This window comes from Marmota monax, unplaced genomic scaffold, assembly GCF_021218885.2.
Source record: "Marmota monax isolate L192 unplaced genomic scaffold, Marmota_monax_Labrador192_F-V1.1 WCK01_AAM20220418_F8-fsc00308, whole genome shotgun sequence".
Taxonomy (NCBI): Eukaryota; Metazoa; Chordata; class Mammalia; order Rodentia; family Sciuridae; genus Marmota; species Marmota monax.
The window spans coordinates 816568-833353 of record NW_026692997.1 but is presented as its reverse complement, the minus strand read 5'-3'; the positions used below and the strand labels follow the sequence as shown (position 1 = coordinate 833353).

The 16786-nt window shown below is 31.5% G+C and overlaps 1 protein-coding gene across 4 annotated transcripts in view; it reads right to left on the bottom strand.

The window, feature by feature from the left end:
* Positions 1 to 2742: 2742 nt before the first annotated feature.
* The window catches only part of Col11a1 (collagen type XI alpha 1 chain), a 209247-nt gene continuing 195203 nt past the window's right edge, over positions 2743 to 16786 (bottom strand). For all 4 annotated transcript variants that reach the window (XM_058582061.1, XM_046452674.2, XM_058582064.1 and 1 more), the window contains 10 exons: positions 15891 to 15944; positions 14906 to 15013; positions 14309 to 14362; positions 14165 to 14200; positions 14021 to 14074; positions 12110 to 12359; positions 8715 to 8827; positions 7320 to 7388; positions 5392 to 5625; positions 2743 to 4409 (listed from right to left, as the gene is read on the bottom strand). In XM_058582061.1, coding sequence (XP_058438044.1) covers positions 4263 to 4409; positions 5392 to 5625; positions 7320 to 7388; positions 8715 to 8827; positions 12110 to 12359; positions 14021 to 14074; positions 14165 to 14200; positions 14309 to 14362; positions 14906 to 15013; positions 15891 to 15944 — 1119 coding nt within the window. In that variant the 3' untranslated portion in view covers positions 2743 to 4262. The remainder of the gene's footprint in view (positions 4410 to 5391; positions 5626 to 7319; positions 7389 to 8714; positions 8828 to 12109; positions 12360 to 14020; positions 14075 to 14164; positions 14201 to 14308; positions 14363 to 14905; positions 15014 to 15890; positions 15945 to 16786) is intronic.

Sequence of the window (16786 nt, the reverse complement as noted above, 5' to 3'; positions counted from 1 at the left end):
ATAAAAGACGTTTCTGAATTTTCATATGAATTTTCTTTTGAAACCAAAATAACCATTCTCTTCTGTGAGCCAACAAATGGCAGTCAAGCATTTTATTCACAACAAGACCCTCATAAGATAGTGTAATTGACATGCTAATTGACTCATCTTAGGCCTTAGGTTGGCACTGAAATAAGACTTGCCACTATGACATAAGATATGCTTGTTAGTTTGATAAAAGTCAAATCTTTTTTGCATTATGGAAAGGAAGAACTACATCTTTATTTCTTTATAGACATATAGAGGTGCTGTAAAGTAGGAATCTGTGTTTCTACATAACTTCATATAAATAGTTTTTAGGCAGAAATGCCATTATAAGGTTACTATAAAATAAGTCCCAGTTTTAGGAATGTGAAATATTTCTGAAATAACTTCAATTTTTGGTTTTTGAAGGGCAGAGTTAACCATGGGTCCATAATTGTTTTCTCCTACTTTTCTTCCCCCTAACCAATCTCCTTAAAAATATTTGACTGATGGATTTACTTGAATGAAAATAAGTGAGAATCCTGCAGGGGTTGCTAGGTACTGATTGCAGCATGCAGGATATCTTTCTGCAAAATACTTTATTGTAAATCTTCCTGCAATCTATGGATCTCTGGGCTGCAGCCACACTGGATATTGGTTAATCATGCAGCCAATACAGGGAGATGGGAATAGGAAAATATAAAAATTGAGACATCCTTATACTTATCCTTCTAAGAGCAAAGCATGTTCTAGTACACACACACACACACACACACACACACACACGAGAAACTATGTCTGATGAATTTGTTTTTTCTGGATGTAAAAAGACTTGTGCCATGTGTATTATTTGTTAATTCTTTGTGAAGATTGTATGAGGGTGTGAAAATTTGGGCCTCTGTGTTCATGCAATTTGTATAGGTTTTACTTTACAAACATTAGATCATTATAATAGTTATGTGAAGTGGGCAGCACTTGTGTTATTAGCTACATCTTAGAAAGGATCTTATACTGTGGTGATAATAGTAGCTATAAGAAATCTAGAGCAGTAGCAGCCACTATTTATCTCTTATAAGAACAAGGCCCTTAATTAACTCATATGTTTTGCAATTATCCAGCCTGCAGATTAATATGAAATCAACAAAACCCAAGCTTCAGTATAATTCTCATGCTTGGGCACCATTTCAGACATTGAAAAACCTCCTAAAAATATGCTCAAATGATCATATAATTGGTAACATTTGCCAATATCAAATACTTTGACCATGATTGATTAAGAACATTGCCTCTTTACCCCAACTTCTCTTTGCTAACCTGCCTTATATTGGATAGTGTGGAAGGAAATCATGAGGAGGTAATTCAAAAAGGGATTTGTTTATTTGGGGTTCATGTAATATATGGGGTATAATAATTTGGCTTGCAGTTGATTTTATGTATAAGCAATGCCTGCAATCCTAGTGTAGGAATAGTTTTCTAGAGTAATCGTAACATGTCGTGATAACCAAAATGATATGAAGGCAAAGTTTGTGCCATGGCATGCATGCCTTTTGGTATACAAAAGATGAATTTAATTATCAGCAGAGGCAAGACAAACTTTAAAATGTATAGAATCAGAATCTGGTCTGGCTAACTTTCATGAGTTTTATAGTGCATATATGAAAGACAGAGCTTTACATAAATCTTGAAATGATCTTTTATAACACTTCCCAATAACAAGATGTGAAACTAAAATATTGCAAAACTATTACTAATAAAAATTATTTTGGTCTAACATGTTAGACAAACTTATTTTAGAAATTAAATTATAAAATTCTCCTGTGAAGAGGCAAAGAGATTGCAGCCAAAAATATAAGATACAATTACCACATCAGTAGATCAGAAAGCTGATAATGTTTTCCCAATATTGTTTGTTATGGGTCATTTTTAAAAGATTATAGTTTGTTGTAATATTGGTTCATTCATGTCTATATTTTGTATTTTTAATATTTTTCTTAAATTTATACCAAATTTTATATGAATCAGGTCCATGACCCACCTCTGCCTGTAAGGTTAATATCATTCTCTGTATTTTTCACATGAATAACTTAAGCAGGCTAAGCTACTTCTAAAATGTCATCTAATGTGCTTTTCTATTCAACTGAACTTTCTTTTGTCCAGATTAAATCAATCATAGGGGAGAGAAAGAAAATCTGATGTTATGCAGAGGATCAGATCCATACATAAAAAGAACAGAAAAGCATAAAACATTCAGTTATCTATTCATTCTCTGTTGGTGCCAAACTTAAGGCTCTTTTGCTTAAATAGACAAATAAGAGTGCATCTCTGATACAAGTTAATCTGCAAAATATTCTATTGTTGCTATGCTTTCAGTGTTTGCTGTATAGGCTCCTCCTACAAAATAAATAATTTATGTATGAATTAGAGACTATTTCAAATTAAATGTTTGGGAGGCATTTATAATGCTGAATGAAAAGGCATTTTTGAGGCTTTGTAAAATGTTTAATTACAAGAAAAAAGTTTGAAATTTTAAGTACAATCTATCTTGAGTATAGTATTAAAGTATTTTGTGTAGTGTTTAGTATTTTACAATACTTAAATCACTTGTCTCTGAAGGTTAATATGCTTATTCAAAAGTGCAAAAGTATTCTAATCTGGATGGTCAAGAAAGAGAACGAAAAGCCTGTTCTACAAACCAGAATAATTTGGAACCTATTTAAAAAAGAGAATGACCAATCCAGGTAGACAAGACTTGAGTTTATTTATGCGATTCAAAACTCCCTTCTTGAAAGGACATTTACAAACTTAATTTCAAAAATAAAATAAATTCTGAATGACAAATGTTCACGTTTTAATTTCAATATTACAGGTATGTTCTTTCATGATAAATTATCAGTTGAAAATGTTCCAGTGGAATCTGGTATCAATTAATTTTACACTTCATATAAGAAATAATAAAACATTTATTTTCAAGTCTTACATATATTACTTAAAAATAGATACAAAGTTCAGTTTGTAATTTTTAAAATTTTATTGCTGTTTCAAGCTACCTGAAAGAAAATACCTTAGTGAAAATTATGTTCCAATTGTCTTGAGTAAGTATGGCTTAAAACAGTCCACCCATGTATTATTTAGCTATCAGGTTGGTCAAATGATGGATGATGTCTTGAAAGTTAAGAAATGGTATCAGTTGGGCAGGTAAAATAATATTTGATACTTTTATAATATGCAACTTGGAATCAAATTTAAGAAGTTGACTGATTAAAAATCTAACATTGCACAAATTCATAAATAATTGCTTAGTTTCCATCTTTAAACCTGCTTTTTTGAAGCACACCGAAACAATGAGATAGAGAAAAAAATGTACATAAGATTGTTTGCTTGATGGAGGCATCAATTTGTTAAAATATTTCTCATACATATTTCCCTGTTCAAAAATATAAACTTGCTTGTTTTCCATATATACAAGTATCCTGTGAAATCCTGGATTCTGAGAAGAAATAGTTTGAGGTATAGCATTGAGTAAAACATCCAAATGCATGATATTTTTGGCAGAAATTCATTAAAGTTACTGTCGGCAGAGAGTTGATTGGAGTGTGCTCCCAAAAGTCTTCCAGGTTTTGCCCTCTGATAAATTTGTCAGCGACATCAAATAATTGAACTCTTCAACATCAATATATACAAAGGCATTTTATTATTAATCAAAGAAAGGGAAATAGAGACATCAGAAATTGCAACTTTATTTTTTGTAATACATATATTTATTGCCATCATAGTTCCGCAATTGTCATAAAATTAGAGTCAGATGGGATTCTGAGACACGTGCAAGTTTTGGAAATGGACATATAGATAACAGTATGGAACTGTACATAAAATAATTACAATTTATTAAACACATTGTTTTAGCATATCCTTGATGGATGGGAATGAGCACCATATTTTTTTGTGAATATATATTTTTCTGTCTTTTCTTTTTTTTCAGCACCAAAGAAATCCAAATAGGAAAAGGAGAGATGAGGGTCGAGAATTAAGAATCAGCCCTGTTTCCATCTCAGCCACACTACATTATTTCTTTATGATTTTCAAAGCTCTTTTCACATGATTCTGCCCTCTCAAGGGCATCAGTATTTCCTAAATGGTACAAGTATACGTAGCAATTTGTACTCTATACCATCCTTATTCAAAACTTGCATGTGGCATGAAATGGATTGCTGGCACCAAGGTATATTTTCTGTTGGTTTCATAGGTTCTTCATCTTAATCTTAGCCAAGAAAGCAAACTGGACCAACTTCAAATCCAAATTTTTGATTCTGATCACCAAAGTCATTGATCATTACATCAATGATAGGTACTTGATCGATTTTCGGTGTGTTGATTTCAATTACAGTCTTTTCATAGCCTTTTCTGGACTGTAAAATTAAGCATAAATTAAAAATTACATGATAATTTAATATTGCTAAAACACATGTTATTTTCCTAAGCTTCTGATAGGAGGCTAGAAGATAAGAAAGAAGAGAATAAATCCCAAATTTGCCAATAATTATGTGATAACTTTTTGCTATTATGAGTGGAGAATCACATTCAGTTTTAAATTTTGAATATTAAAAATATGCTTAATATTTAATTGTAGCAACTCAACTATGATCATCCAACATACTGCACATTTAAAACTAATTAAGTTGATAAATAAAATTTAATATAAAAATTGATGCTGGTACTAGATCCCATAATATAAGTAATGCATCCTTATTATTTTACTTATAATTAAGATATAGATTGTCAAATTCTCTTGTCAAATACAGTATAAAATCATAACAGAAGTTGAAACATTTCTACTACCATATATTAATTTTTATAAATATTAATAATATACTACTATTTAGAATGCTTTCCAGGACTTGTGCATCTATAACCTGCTTTGTGTTCTCTTTCTTGTTCTACTTGTACCCCACTCATTCTGTTGAAATCATAGGTGCTCTTATTTTGCAATTGTGCTATCTCTTCAGTCATCAACACTTAGTCAAAGCAAATTGCTATTATATGGAATTCCCATGTGCATGAACATTGGTTCCAGAGGATAAAGATAACAAAAATGATAGTAGCTTCCTAAATTGCTGCTAACACAGTGACAATTAAAAAGCATCTATCTAAGATTACCTTCTGTTATGTCTTCAAAAATGTATCTTTGTGTATTTCAGAGTGTCTGCATGTGTGTATATCTGTGTGTGAACATTAGTGGTTTTGAAAACTCTGTATTTTAATATGTCAATGTTAAGCATCAAATCTTATTAATAACTGACAGCCATTGAGAGAAATCTGGCTTAGAACTAAAGTGAGGCTGTTAGAGGCTGCCTCTCATCTGTGAAGAAGACAAGCAGAGATTTCACTCACCGCACAGCCATCATGCAGTGCTTTGATGTAAGGGTTGTTATCATAGGACATCTCCTCATCATTTGATCCCAGGAACCGAAGTGCTTTGTCATAACTTCCTGATGACACATCATACCAGGCAGCCGACTGATGACAGTTATAGGTGAAATTTTGCCGAGCAGAGGCAGTGAGAAGTTTCAGGAATGTCATTTGCACCATGTTAATGGTATTGCCTTCAACATCTAAATATGAAAGCTGGGAATAAAAGAATAAAAAGACACATAAAGACTCTTTTTCTCTTTTATGCTATGAAAAAATAAATCACTGTTGACAGTGAACTTTGATGCAGGAAGGATGTAGATGAATCGACAGCCCTTTTGTAACCCACTGAGAAAAAGTGTGAATTGAGGGTTACAAGACCCAGAGACAGGATTTTATGAACTCAGGTCTCTATCTCCAACTCACTTACTCTAACCACTGCTTATCTTTGACAAAATCACAATGTCTATTGTTTCCTAATCAGTAAGCACTGCCAGAAAAAAAAAAAATGATTCTGCTTTGAGGAAATACTTCACTATATTTCATACCTTTTTTTTTTAATTGTAAAATAATGAGACAATGAAAACCAAGGAATCTCAGTGTGATGGAAAGGTTAACTGGTTTTGTTCTTTGATCATGCTCCTGTACTTTTTATTTTGGGGCCATAGTCTTCCAAGGTGTTTTGGTCTTCTAATTTTCAAAGCAGAGTTTCAGTCCATTCTCAGATTTTATATATATGTTTTTTTTTTCACTGTTTTATCACCAGCACCCAGCTTAATGGCAGAGACAATAGGAGTTAATAATTGTTGAGTCAATACTATTTTGTATTTATAGCAGGAAAATAATTTTAAATGTAAATTATTAAGACTTGTCTTATGTCATCTTCACAAAATTTTTGTTGGGCATAATGGAGATCACTTAGCTTAAGAGAAATGTATAAACCTAAATTTAAAAAAAATTACAAATTCACTGTGATTTATACATGAAGGCAATACAAAAGCACTGATCTGACTTTTCTTCTTATAAAAACTTTATCTATTCCTTACTGATTAACAGAGAGATACTGAGGAGCCTCGTGAGTTTAGGGGAAAAATGTACTTTGGCAATGAACTCTAAGGAAAATAAAACTTCACAAAACAAACACACATAGGGTTCTACTTGTGTATATTTTACACTCATACACAAACAAGAATGTAGCATGGGTGCATAATATCTAACCTGAATACTAAACTAGGAAATTGTAAGTCATTAATATGTATGTTTATATAGTAATGATAAATGTACAAATTTTCATCAGTGGAAAATAATAGCATTTTAAAAAATATTAATTGATTGAATAATTATTTGGATAAGTGGGGAAACAAATTTGGTTAACTCCTAATTAAAGTAATTTAAACACATATTTTAAATAGCTTTTAATATGAATTTAGTCTAACATACAATCTTAAAATATCTTTACAAAATTTTTAAGGGAAACTGGTAATTGTATGGACATATGTAAATTTGGCTTACAATACAAATAAAAGGTAGGTTTGTTCACTATATTCCCAAAGGTAACAATCAGAAAAAATAATTGTACATGCTACAAGTTCTTCATGAAATGAAAACCAAAGAATAAACTAGGGATCAAGCAAATAGGAAATGAAATAGTGATAGTCAAAGATATTAAATGGATATTAAATACTTTTGCTGATATTTTTAGCAAAATTCATTTTATAATGACTTTGTCTTGAACTTGAAATTTAGTACTTCCATCTATTTTGATACAAAAACAAATTAATTGCTTTAGGATACCATAGTGGTCTAAGAGATGCTAGGTGGAACAAACTGGAGAACACATGAGCTATATAATTTGAGCTCGGCTTAATGGAATTTGAAATAAACCATTTCATGCTGAGGTAATAACATACCAATTTTCCTCTCTTAAATTCACTAAACCAACTTCCTGGTTTCTCCTTTGGCCATGATGAAAGTCTTACCTATTGTAAATGAACAGGAAAATTAAAAGTTAGGCAAATATTATAAATGATAATTTTTTGTCTATATGGGTAAATTTTAGTAAGATTAAGAAGCTAAAGAGCTTTTGAAATATACATAAAATGAGATAAAGAGCAACATTTGAGATAGATCTTATGAACTGCATGTAATGAATATTGAATCATTTTCTTCATGATCTCTTCAGTGGTTTAAAAATAAATGGGGAGAGATAACTTGGTAAAGGCAGACTAAGAGCTGTAGGGGACATCATTAGAACTCTCAGGTAATCGCTCACAAAAGAAATCCTCCAAATGCCAGCCAGCATCAACCCCAAAAGACAAGGAACAGCACTGTGTATCAAAGGAAGCATTCTGAAAACATTTCTCCAGTAATTAAGGGTGAGATGTCCCAGAAAAGTCATTGGTAGAAAGTATGACTGATCATTTCTTCTAGGAATATAAAGAATCCCTTGTAGATCTGCATTTATTATTAAGTAAAGATCAGTAAATTATGAGTTTATAAGGCTTTATCTTAGGAAATCTGAATAATCGGTGTGAGGGGCCGCATTTTCCTTTGCCATGGATTATTTTGGGGGTTGGAGGAGATGTATTATGATGGAAGTTGCTTTGTCTCCTGACCCTACTATATCATTCTGATGTTACCAACTTAAATATTCTCCTAAAAAAGATCGATCACACATAAAATTATTTGCTTTGTCTTATGGAGTTCCTTTACCTCTAGGAGCCTGTGCCATTTTCTAAAGAAATTGTTTGGAAAATGCACTTATGCTGATGAAAATCTCTGATTCTGTAATGATCTGCATGTAGCTTTAAAGATGTAACTCAAGTATATCGATACTATTAGGTGAAAAGCATGGAGTGTGTGTGAAGGGACTAAACATCTAAAACATGTAAGTGTACAGAATGCTCTTATTTTATGTAAAAGAAAAATTCTTTATGAAATTTTTCATTTTGAGTATATTATGCAGCTGTGAGTGTTACCATGTGATAATTGGGCAGAATAATACTATATATGTACTAAAAGTTGAGATTCAGCTGTGATGTGTCATGGAAAAACCATAGAATTTTAGAGAGCAAGCAGGTGCCTAAAGAATACATCTGGGCAAAAAATAAAGAAAAGAAGTATTTGTTAACTCTATGCATCACTTGGGTGCCTTATTCATGTTTATGCAAATGAAATGCTCTAATTACCCTGTAAGAAAAGCAGATAAATGAAAATATGACAGTATAATTTTCCTGTTTAGTTCAATATTGCAAAAACATGGCAGGAACTGTCAACATTCGCCACCAAAACAGATTGGTACTTACTCCCTCAGATTTTTTGTCTGGATAAAGGCAAGTCTCACCGCCAGATGTGAAATTGCAATAAACTTTGAAGGAATCTCCTGAGCAACCTTGGTTAGGATCAATCCAATATTCACCTAGAAAGTAGGAAAAAGCAGGTCATACACAAGTTCATTAACAATAATATCAAATGCATGAGAATCAAATTTTATTAAAAAGAGAAATAAGGAAAGTCAATATTCATAGATCTTGTTACTTTTATGCTTTTAGGCATATTAGGGTATATATTTGATTAGCTGGAGTGACCTTTTCTTTTTTGCCTCAACTCTTTGTAAAGGAACCATATCTGAAATATTTTTTTTTGGTCTTGTCATACCAATCACTTTTAGGTATTAATCTGTTACCTCTTAAAATAATAACATCCTGTGAATCCATGTGTAATAAATTACATGTATAATGGAATCAGATCTAGTTGAACCCAAATCTACTATGTAGTACTTTGTTTTAGAAATATGAGTGTAACAATCCATTTTGACCTAATTTATTCATCTGTAACAATGGAGTACCTATTTAGCCACAGAAATCATACCTTCACCTTATTTTACACAACAACTTCTTGTAGTAAATGTTGATCCTAAGAAGGAGAACTGCATTATATATTTAAATGTGACCTGCTATTAATGCCATTAATGCAATGTGGTCAAACAAATTTTGTCATGTGAATAATCATGATTAATATTTTGGCATTATGTGAGTAAAGATGGTCAAGATTAGGAGTTACATAAAGTTATTCTTTGAATGACTGACAGAATGGTTTTTGTTAACAAGAATTATTAGGAGACAAAATTGATAAACATGTGACAATTACTTTGCTTTCTTCCTATCACATCATGCTCTAAACTTAATTTTAAATGTGAATTTGAATTATGTGAATACAACAGTTTTGAACTTATAATTTTAAAAGCTCTGGTAGCTTAGCTTAGTACTGGAACTCTCAAAACTCCAAATTCATTCAATGTTTATCTTCTACTATATGAAAACAGTGGAAGTACTCTAATAGTTAATAGCTTCTACTGTTTATCAGGTAACAAAAACATTCACACTTTTTACAATTATACTACTAATATATACATATCTGAAACAAATTGAAATTCTCAGGAAAAATATACAAGAGAACAAAAATCATATCTAAGATTTTATCAACAGAGCTAACTATGCTGTCTTTGATATTTTAATGTTTTTAAAGAATATATTGTTTGGATTATATGGGAAAAATTTTATTTTGCTTTATGGAATTAACATTTTTATTAAATAGTCTTTCAAATAATGTTAATAGCTTAATTATTCAGATACCTTTGTTTAATAAATGGATCAATATCCTGTAGATACTATGTTCAATTTATCTCCAATTTACCCATATATCATTTCTACTGCCATATCTCTAAATGAGGCCTCAGTCACCTCTTGTCCAGAGTAGTCCCAGAGCTTCTTAACCAGCTCTCTTGAATTCATTTTACTTTCTTTCAAAAACACTTTAAATCATTTTTCAATTTGCTCACTATTGTTCAGCTACAATTGCCTTCTTTTAATTTCATGAAAACATCAAAATCTTCTCTTCAAAGCTTTGCAAATGTGCTGCATCTTCTGCCTGGAATATTTTTTTGATTCTTAGTGTGACTGTCTATATTAAAGTTTCAGCTTAAATGTCATATCCACAATATTAATATTGAGTTTATACAAGATGGATTCATCCCCTACATAAATAAATACCCACTTTTCATATAACTGTCCATAATATACTATTACTAATATTTTTGGTTTTTCTATGTCTACCATTAGATAATAAATAGATCAAGAACATTATTTTTTCTGTTCATCTATGAATGTGTGTATGAAAAACAGCACCTGGCAGTATTCAAGAATTAATTAATTAATCTTATTTTGATGTCACACTTAAGAAGTAATGAAGCTAGTTATCATGGAGAAATTATTGGAAACTACAGCCCACAGTGGGATTACCACTCTTAAAGTTTATAATACTTTTTAAAATTCTCTGGTTCTAAATCATATGTGCTTTCAAATTCAGTACATGCTGCTATCTTTTGCATTTAATTTTCAATTTTGTATGATTACCTTATTCATTGAGATCTAAAGTATAAGAATCATGTATATTATGTAGCTGTATTCTCTGTATTCTCATTTAAATGTCATAAAAACTTCAGTGGAAATTCGTTGATTGGTCAAGTATATTTTAATTTGTGAATAGAAAGAAAAATTTTCTAGCACAGGCTCAAGCCAAATTATTTAAATCCTTTGTGTATATAATGCCAGTTATAAGTAAGAATCTCTTTATAAATCACAGATCTAAACGTGTATTTTTCATTTAAATAAACACAAATTGGAAGACCCTGAATTATCAATTTGCACAGAATCCTTAACTACTAGCTGTGTTTTAGTTTTAATTGGCTATGCATAAGAAAGTAATATTTTATGATATTTTTCCTTTATAGTGGCTATATTTGAATTAATTTAGACTTTCCTATCTTCACTGTGTTATTTAGATCTAATTTATAAAATTCATTTTTTGATGATAGTGCAAAACAATATTTTCTTAGAAGTAAAGGGAGGTAAGGTATTTCAGTATCCATGGGAAGATTTATTAATCATAAATATCTACCCCCTTGTTAGTTAAGTAATTATGACTTTAATCAACTATCTAAGCATAGCTGAACTTTTCCTTCTCAGAAAAATAGATATGTATAGGTTTTTCCAAGCTCTAGGCAAAAGAAAGTATCCTGATTATAATTATTAAGCAAAATATGAACAGTTCTACTAGATAATTGTGGATCAATGAAAGAAAAATTTTTGTTGCAAATTATCCCAATCCTTAAATATTCTGTTCATCAAATTTTGCTAAACTGATAGATCAAATGTTCATGTTATGCTATTTAATCATATTCAGATTATCCATGTTAGTGTAAAGTACTTGATCAAATTCATGCAAATATTAATTAATATTAATGTGATTGTCTTAATGTACTATATTAATCATATTAATATAAAGTAAATGAGTAAGTTAGTAACAATTGTATGGTGATATGCACATATGGATGCATACATAATACCCATTCTGAGTTATTTATAAGGCAAAGTGCATTTGTGTGAGCAATCATTATCCAAAAATCATCTTGTCACAGTTCAATGAAAACCTTATTTAACAGACAAGGATTTTCCAAAGAAGACCTTGAATTACACAATGTAAATGACTTTTTCTGTCTACAAGAGTAGAATTAATAATTCTTTGCTCTAGTTTTATTTAGAGAGTATATTAAACATTTAATTAGAAATAACGAGCTCACAATGCACTTCAGTAACTTAGCAACTCAGTACATTTGTTTTGTCATGTATTATTAACATACCATCTGGGAAGTCAGGGTGGCTGAGTTGCAGGTCTTTGCAAGTTCGGGCGGGATTGGTCTGAGTACCCATTGGAAACTTCATATGCTCAATGTCTTGCTTTAGGGAATTGAGGGAACCAAATATTTCCTCCATTCCATCGGAGTAATCAAGAATATTATCGCCTATATCTGCTTGCATGCTTTCAGTATGTCTTCTCATTTTTTTGGATGACAAGATTGGTAAAGGCTGAATGACTTCACCAGGTGGACCCTGTAAAGAAGACAAAGTGGGTATAAAATATGTGAGTGTTCCATAAAGTAAAAAATATTCTTCAAGCTTATAAGAAATTATAGTTGGTTTAGCTTTTCTATAGTTGCAAAATGATATATGAAAAAAATCATATGAATAAATACACATATATATGTATATATGTAAATTTTGTAATTTCTTTTAAAAATTATCTGGTGGAAATATGGAGGTAGGTGCACAAGTCAGATTTCTGGCACTTTATCTACATATTGTAGCATAGTTTTCTGTTAACATGTTATATATGTTACTCTCTGATTTTCTGAGTAGTCCTCATTGACACACTATTTCTAGAACTATATTTTAAAGTCTCAGCTGGACGCAGTGGCTCACACCGGTAATCCCAGCAAATTAGAAGCCTGAGACAGGAGGATTGCAAGTTTTAGGCTAGACTCAGCAATTTAGTGAGGCCCTAAGCAACTTAGCAAGACCCTGTCTCAAAACAAAAAATAAAAAATGGGTTGGGGATGTAGCTGAGTAGTTAAGTGCCCCCCCTCAATCTCTAGTACCCACCACCCCCCAACCCCCGAAAAATATCTCGACAGATTAGAGCAACATTTTAAAGCTCTTACACTATCTAATAAAATGTATTACATTTCTCAAACATTTATATTCTGAAACAGAATATTAGTGTGCTTCAATATGTATTACTTACATCTTTATAAATTAACACTTAAAAGCAATCAGACTTCAATTTGTGTTTATGTAAAAGTAGAACCACACCAAATATTTAATCCACATTGTTATGGGTTAAAGTGAACATTGGAATAACTTCTATGTTGAATTTATAACTCTTAACACCTCAGAAATTTGATCTTATTTTCAAATAGGGTCATGGGAGATGCAGGAGTTAAGATGAGGTCATTAGGTTGGACCCTAATCCAACATGTCTGACATTATTATAAAGATGGAACATTTGAACACAGAGGGAAGACAATATAAAGGAGATTCAGAACAGATCCTTCCTCAGGGCCCTCAGAAGAAAACAACCCTATTGACCCCTTGATTAGGACGTCTACCCTCCAGAACTGTGAGATAATACATTCTGTTTTTATAGCCACTCAGTCTTCTGGTATGCTGTCAGGGTAATCTTAGAAAACTAGTAAACATGTAATTGGAAACATTTTAACTCAAGAAAGAAGATTAAGTATTCTTTCATATAATTATATATATTATAATTCTACCTTTTAGTAGTGTTTAAGTCTGGTTAATATAAGTACTTATAAATGGTAGTTATTATTTTTGTTTCTATTACTATCATTACATGATACAGAAAAACAATGCCCAGCATCTGAACTTTTCTTTTTATTCCTAAAGTCAGGTAAATGTATCTTTGTGGCATACAATTAATTGGATTCATTAAAATATGATAAAAATCATGATTCTTTTGAAAAAAATAAAGATTATTATAATATATAATTAAGGTTTCCTCTATTTAAAGAGTCAAATCAGTTCATAGGTCTTGGCATGTAGACTTTATTACTTAACTGACATAGTTACATTTTGTTATAAAATCAGAACCTTGGACAGTACATAGTTTTCATCCATTTTATAGTTGCAAACAAATCACCGCCAGTCTCCAGATGTAAGTTATCAGAACATCATTCTTGTTAACATGCACTTACCGGAGGTCCAGGAGGCCCTGGAAGACCACTGTCACCTTTCTGGCCAGCGGGTCCCTGTTAGAAAAAGAGTGAACATAAGTAGAGAACAAAGTAATTTAATGGACTTCACTCAAAAATTAAAATGTCAAAGGGAGAAGCACTTACAGAGGAGCCTTTGTTACCCTTGGGACCTTGAGGACCCTAGAAAATGCAGACAAAAGCACAGATTAAAAATCTAGAGCATTTGTACCTTTTTGTTATACTCATAGCTTAACTGTAACTTATAAGATTGCTTTGTCCAGTACTTACAGGTAAGCCTGGAGGACCAGGTGGGCCTATGGGACCAGCAGGACCTGGAATTCCCTAGAGGGAGAATGATCTGATTTAATGAGTTTTCCTCAGCATTCCGTTTCCATGCTTTGCATAAAAACACACATTCCAAAAAGTAGAGATTAAAAAACCCCTAAGAACAGCCTAAAATTTTCCATTGTGAAGCAAAGAAATAACTTTTATAAAGTAATCTGAATTTTTACACCTGGCGTACTGTCTATAGATATTGAGATACTAGATAAATATCTATAGTATGAAGGTTATGTACATATATATTTTATATCCCTGCAGCACTCAGAATAAACTTGCATGTGATGAGGATTCAAAACACGGCTGTGCAAATACTAACCTATGATTGTTATGATTTTAATAATTCACATTTTAATGTATTTACTGTAATGTCAAATCAACATCATTTGAAAATACCACTGATTAAAACAAACTCCAATAAAGATGCTCTAAAGTACTTCTTTGGTCATGTTTAAAGAAATATGTGAAGTGTGTGTGTGTGTGTGTGTGTGTGTGTGTATGTATGATTGGAAGAGAGAAAGAAGAAACATTCATGCTTTTACTCACCCCATCCCCCTTTGCTCCTGGAGACCCTTGAGTTCCAGGGAGTCCTCTGTCACCCTTCTCCCCTTGCTCTCCTGGAGGACCGATCAAGCCAATTAAACCAGGATGGCCCTTTGGAAGAGGGGGAAAGAATTTAGTAATACATACATTAGAGCCATTAGTAAACTCTAGTCATACAATATTTGCACATTAAATTCATGAAAAAAAATTTTAAATGTAGATAAAATACATTTAAATAACCTTTCTAAATGGAATGTAAAGTTAAGATCCTCCCTCTCTTCTTAACAGGATTTTTACTACTTAACATTAAGGGGTTAGGGGTTTGGTATGTTATGGAACTGAATGTTTTCTAAAAATATCTTTGGTGTTTCATGTAAGGATCATTCAGCTTAAAAAACAATATCAATAAGTAATATTGATGATACATACAACGGAAAACTCATTATTTTAATGAGCATCTAATTTAATATGAAATGTTTTCTATTCTCCAGAGACTTGGCAGTTTTAAGAAAACATTTGGAGATTTAAAAATAATCTAAACAATATTAATGCCATTCAAAATTAAAAAGCTTGTTTTCTCTACTTAGTGCAACACAGTATAAATTCTTGGAGATCAGATTACTACTTGAAAGATATTTCTAGTTTAAATTATTTTTATGTTTCAAAACATAAAAGTGGTCATTTTGCTATTCCATCTGCTTATCTTGTGAACAGTTATTTTAGTACAACCATATGCTTTCTCCATATGGTTTCTAAAAGGGCACACTGAGAAGATGCAACACTGGATTCTGGTTCGTCTTCCACCATTACTTTGCATACTTTCTCTTCTATAAACACATCTGGGAAGCTGATAGTTGTAGCTTTTCATGGTTAGAATGACAAAGCTATCTTTCGAAATTTCCTTTTGAGAGGTTTTAATCTGCAAAAGTAATGACTTCTGCTATTAGTACATCAAAAGTATAACAACACATTTTTTAAAAATTCTTACCTTCTCACCCTTGGAGCCAGGATCTCCTTTGAGACCAGGTAAACCAGGAGGTCCCTAAATAATAAGAAAAAAATAAACACATTGAGAGTAGGCATAAATATAAAAATCATATTACTTATCACAGAGCTAGTTTGATTTGAGAGCTATGTAGTTTAAAAAAAGTTCATAATGATCAACGTTTATTTTTCAGGATTCCATGTAAATGTATATATTTAACACATCCTGGTTTAATTTGTGACAATAACATTAAACCATAATATTGATAATCCTGATTAAATAAATATGAATTGAGAAATATGCCATAGTTTGTGTGGATATTGATATAAAAATGGACAAATTCCTTATATCGTTCTATTAACAGACAAAAATACTTTATGCAAAGTATACACAGTATTAAATGTGCATGTGTCTAACAATATTCTTCTAATGAGAAGAAAATTAATCATCAAACAAATTTATGTCAATTAAGTTAGATTCTCTTTTGTATTAACATAAACAATCATGCTGCTTTGTTAAACCACAGACAAAAAGAAGACTATAAAAAATTCTCTATTCACCTTTAAATATATCCTAAGAGTGGATTTTGACATTGCCCTTTCATCTAGATTGGAATACCCAACAGGGGTGCAGGTAGGTGGTAGAGTACTTGACTAGTATGTGCAATGCCCTGGGTTCAATCCCCAGAACAACAACAAGAAAGAACATTAGAATATGTTATAGTAATGGATCTCTCAAAGTGCTGTCCTTCAAACATTAGCATCAGTATCACCTATGGACTTATTAGGAAGAAAATTCTTATACCTTGTGCAGATCAACGGAACCAGAAATTGTGTGTGGTATCCCATAATCTGTTTCATAGATCTGATGCTCATTAAAGCTTAAAAAACATTGGTCTG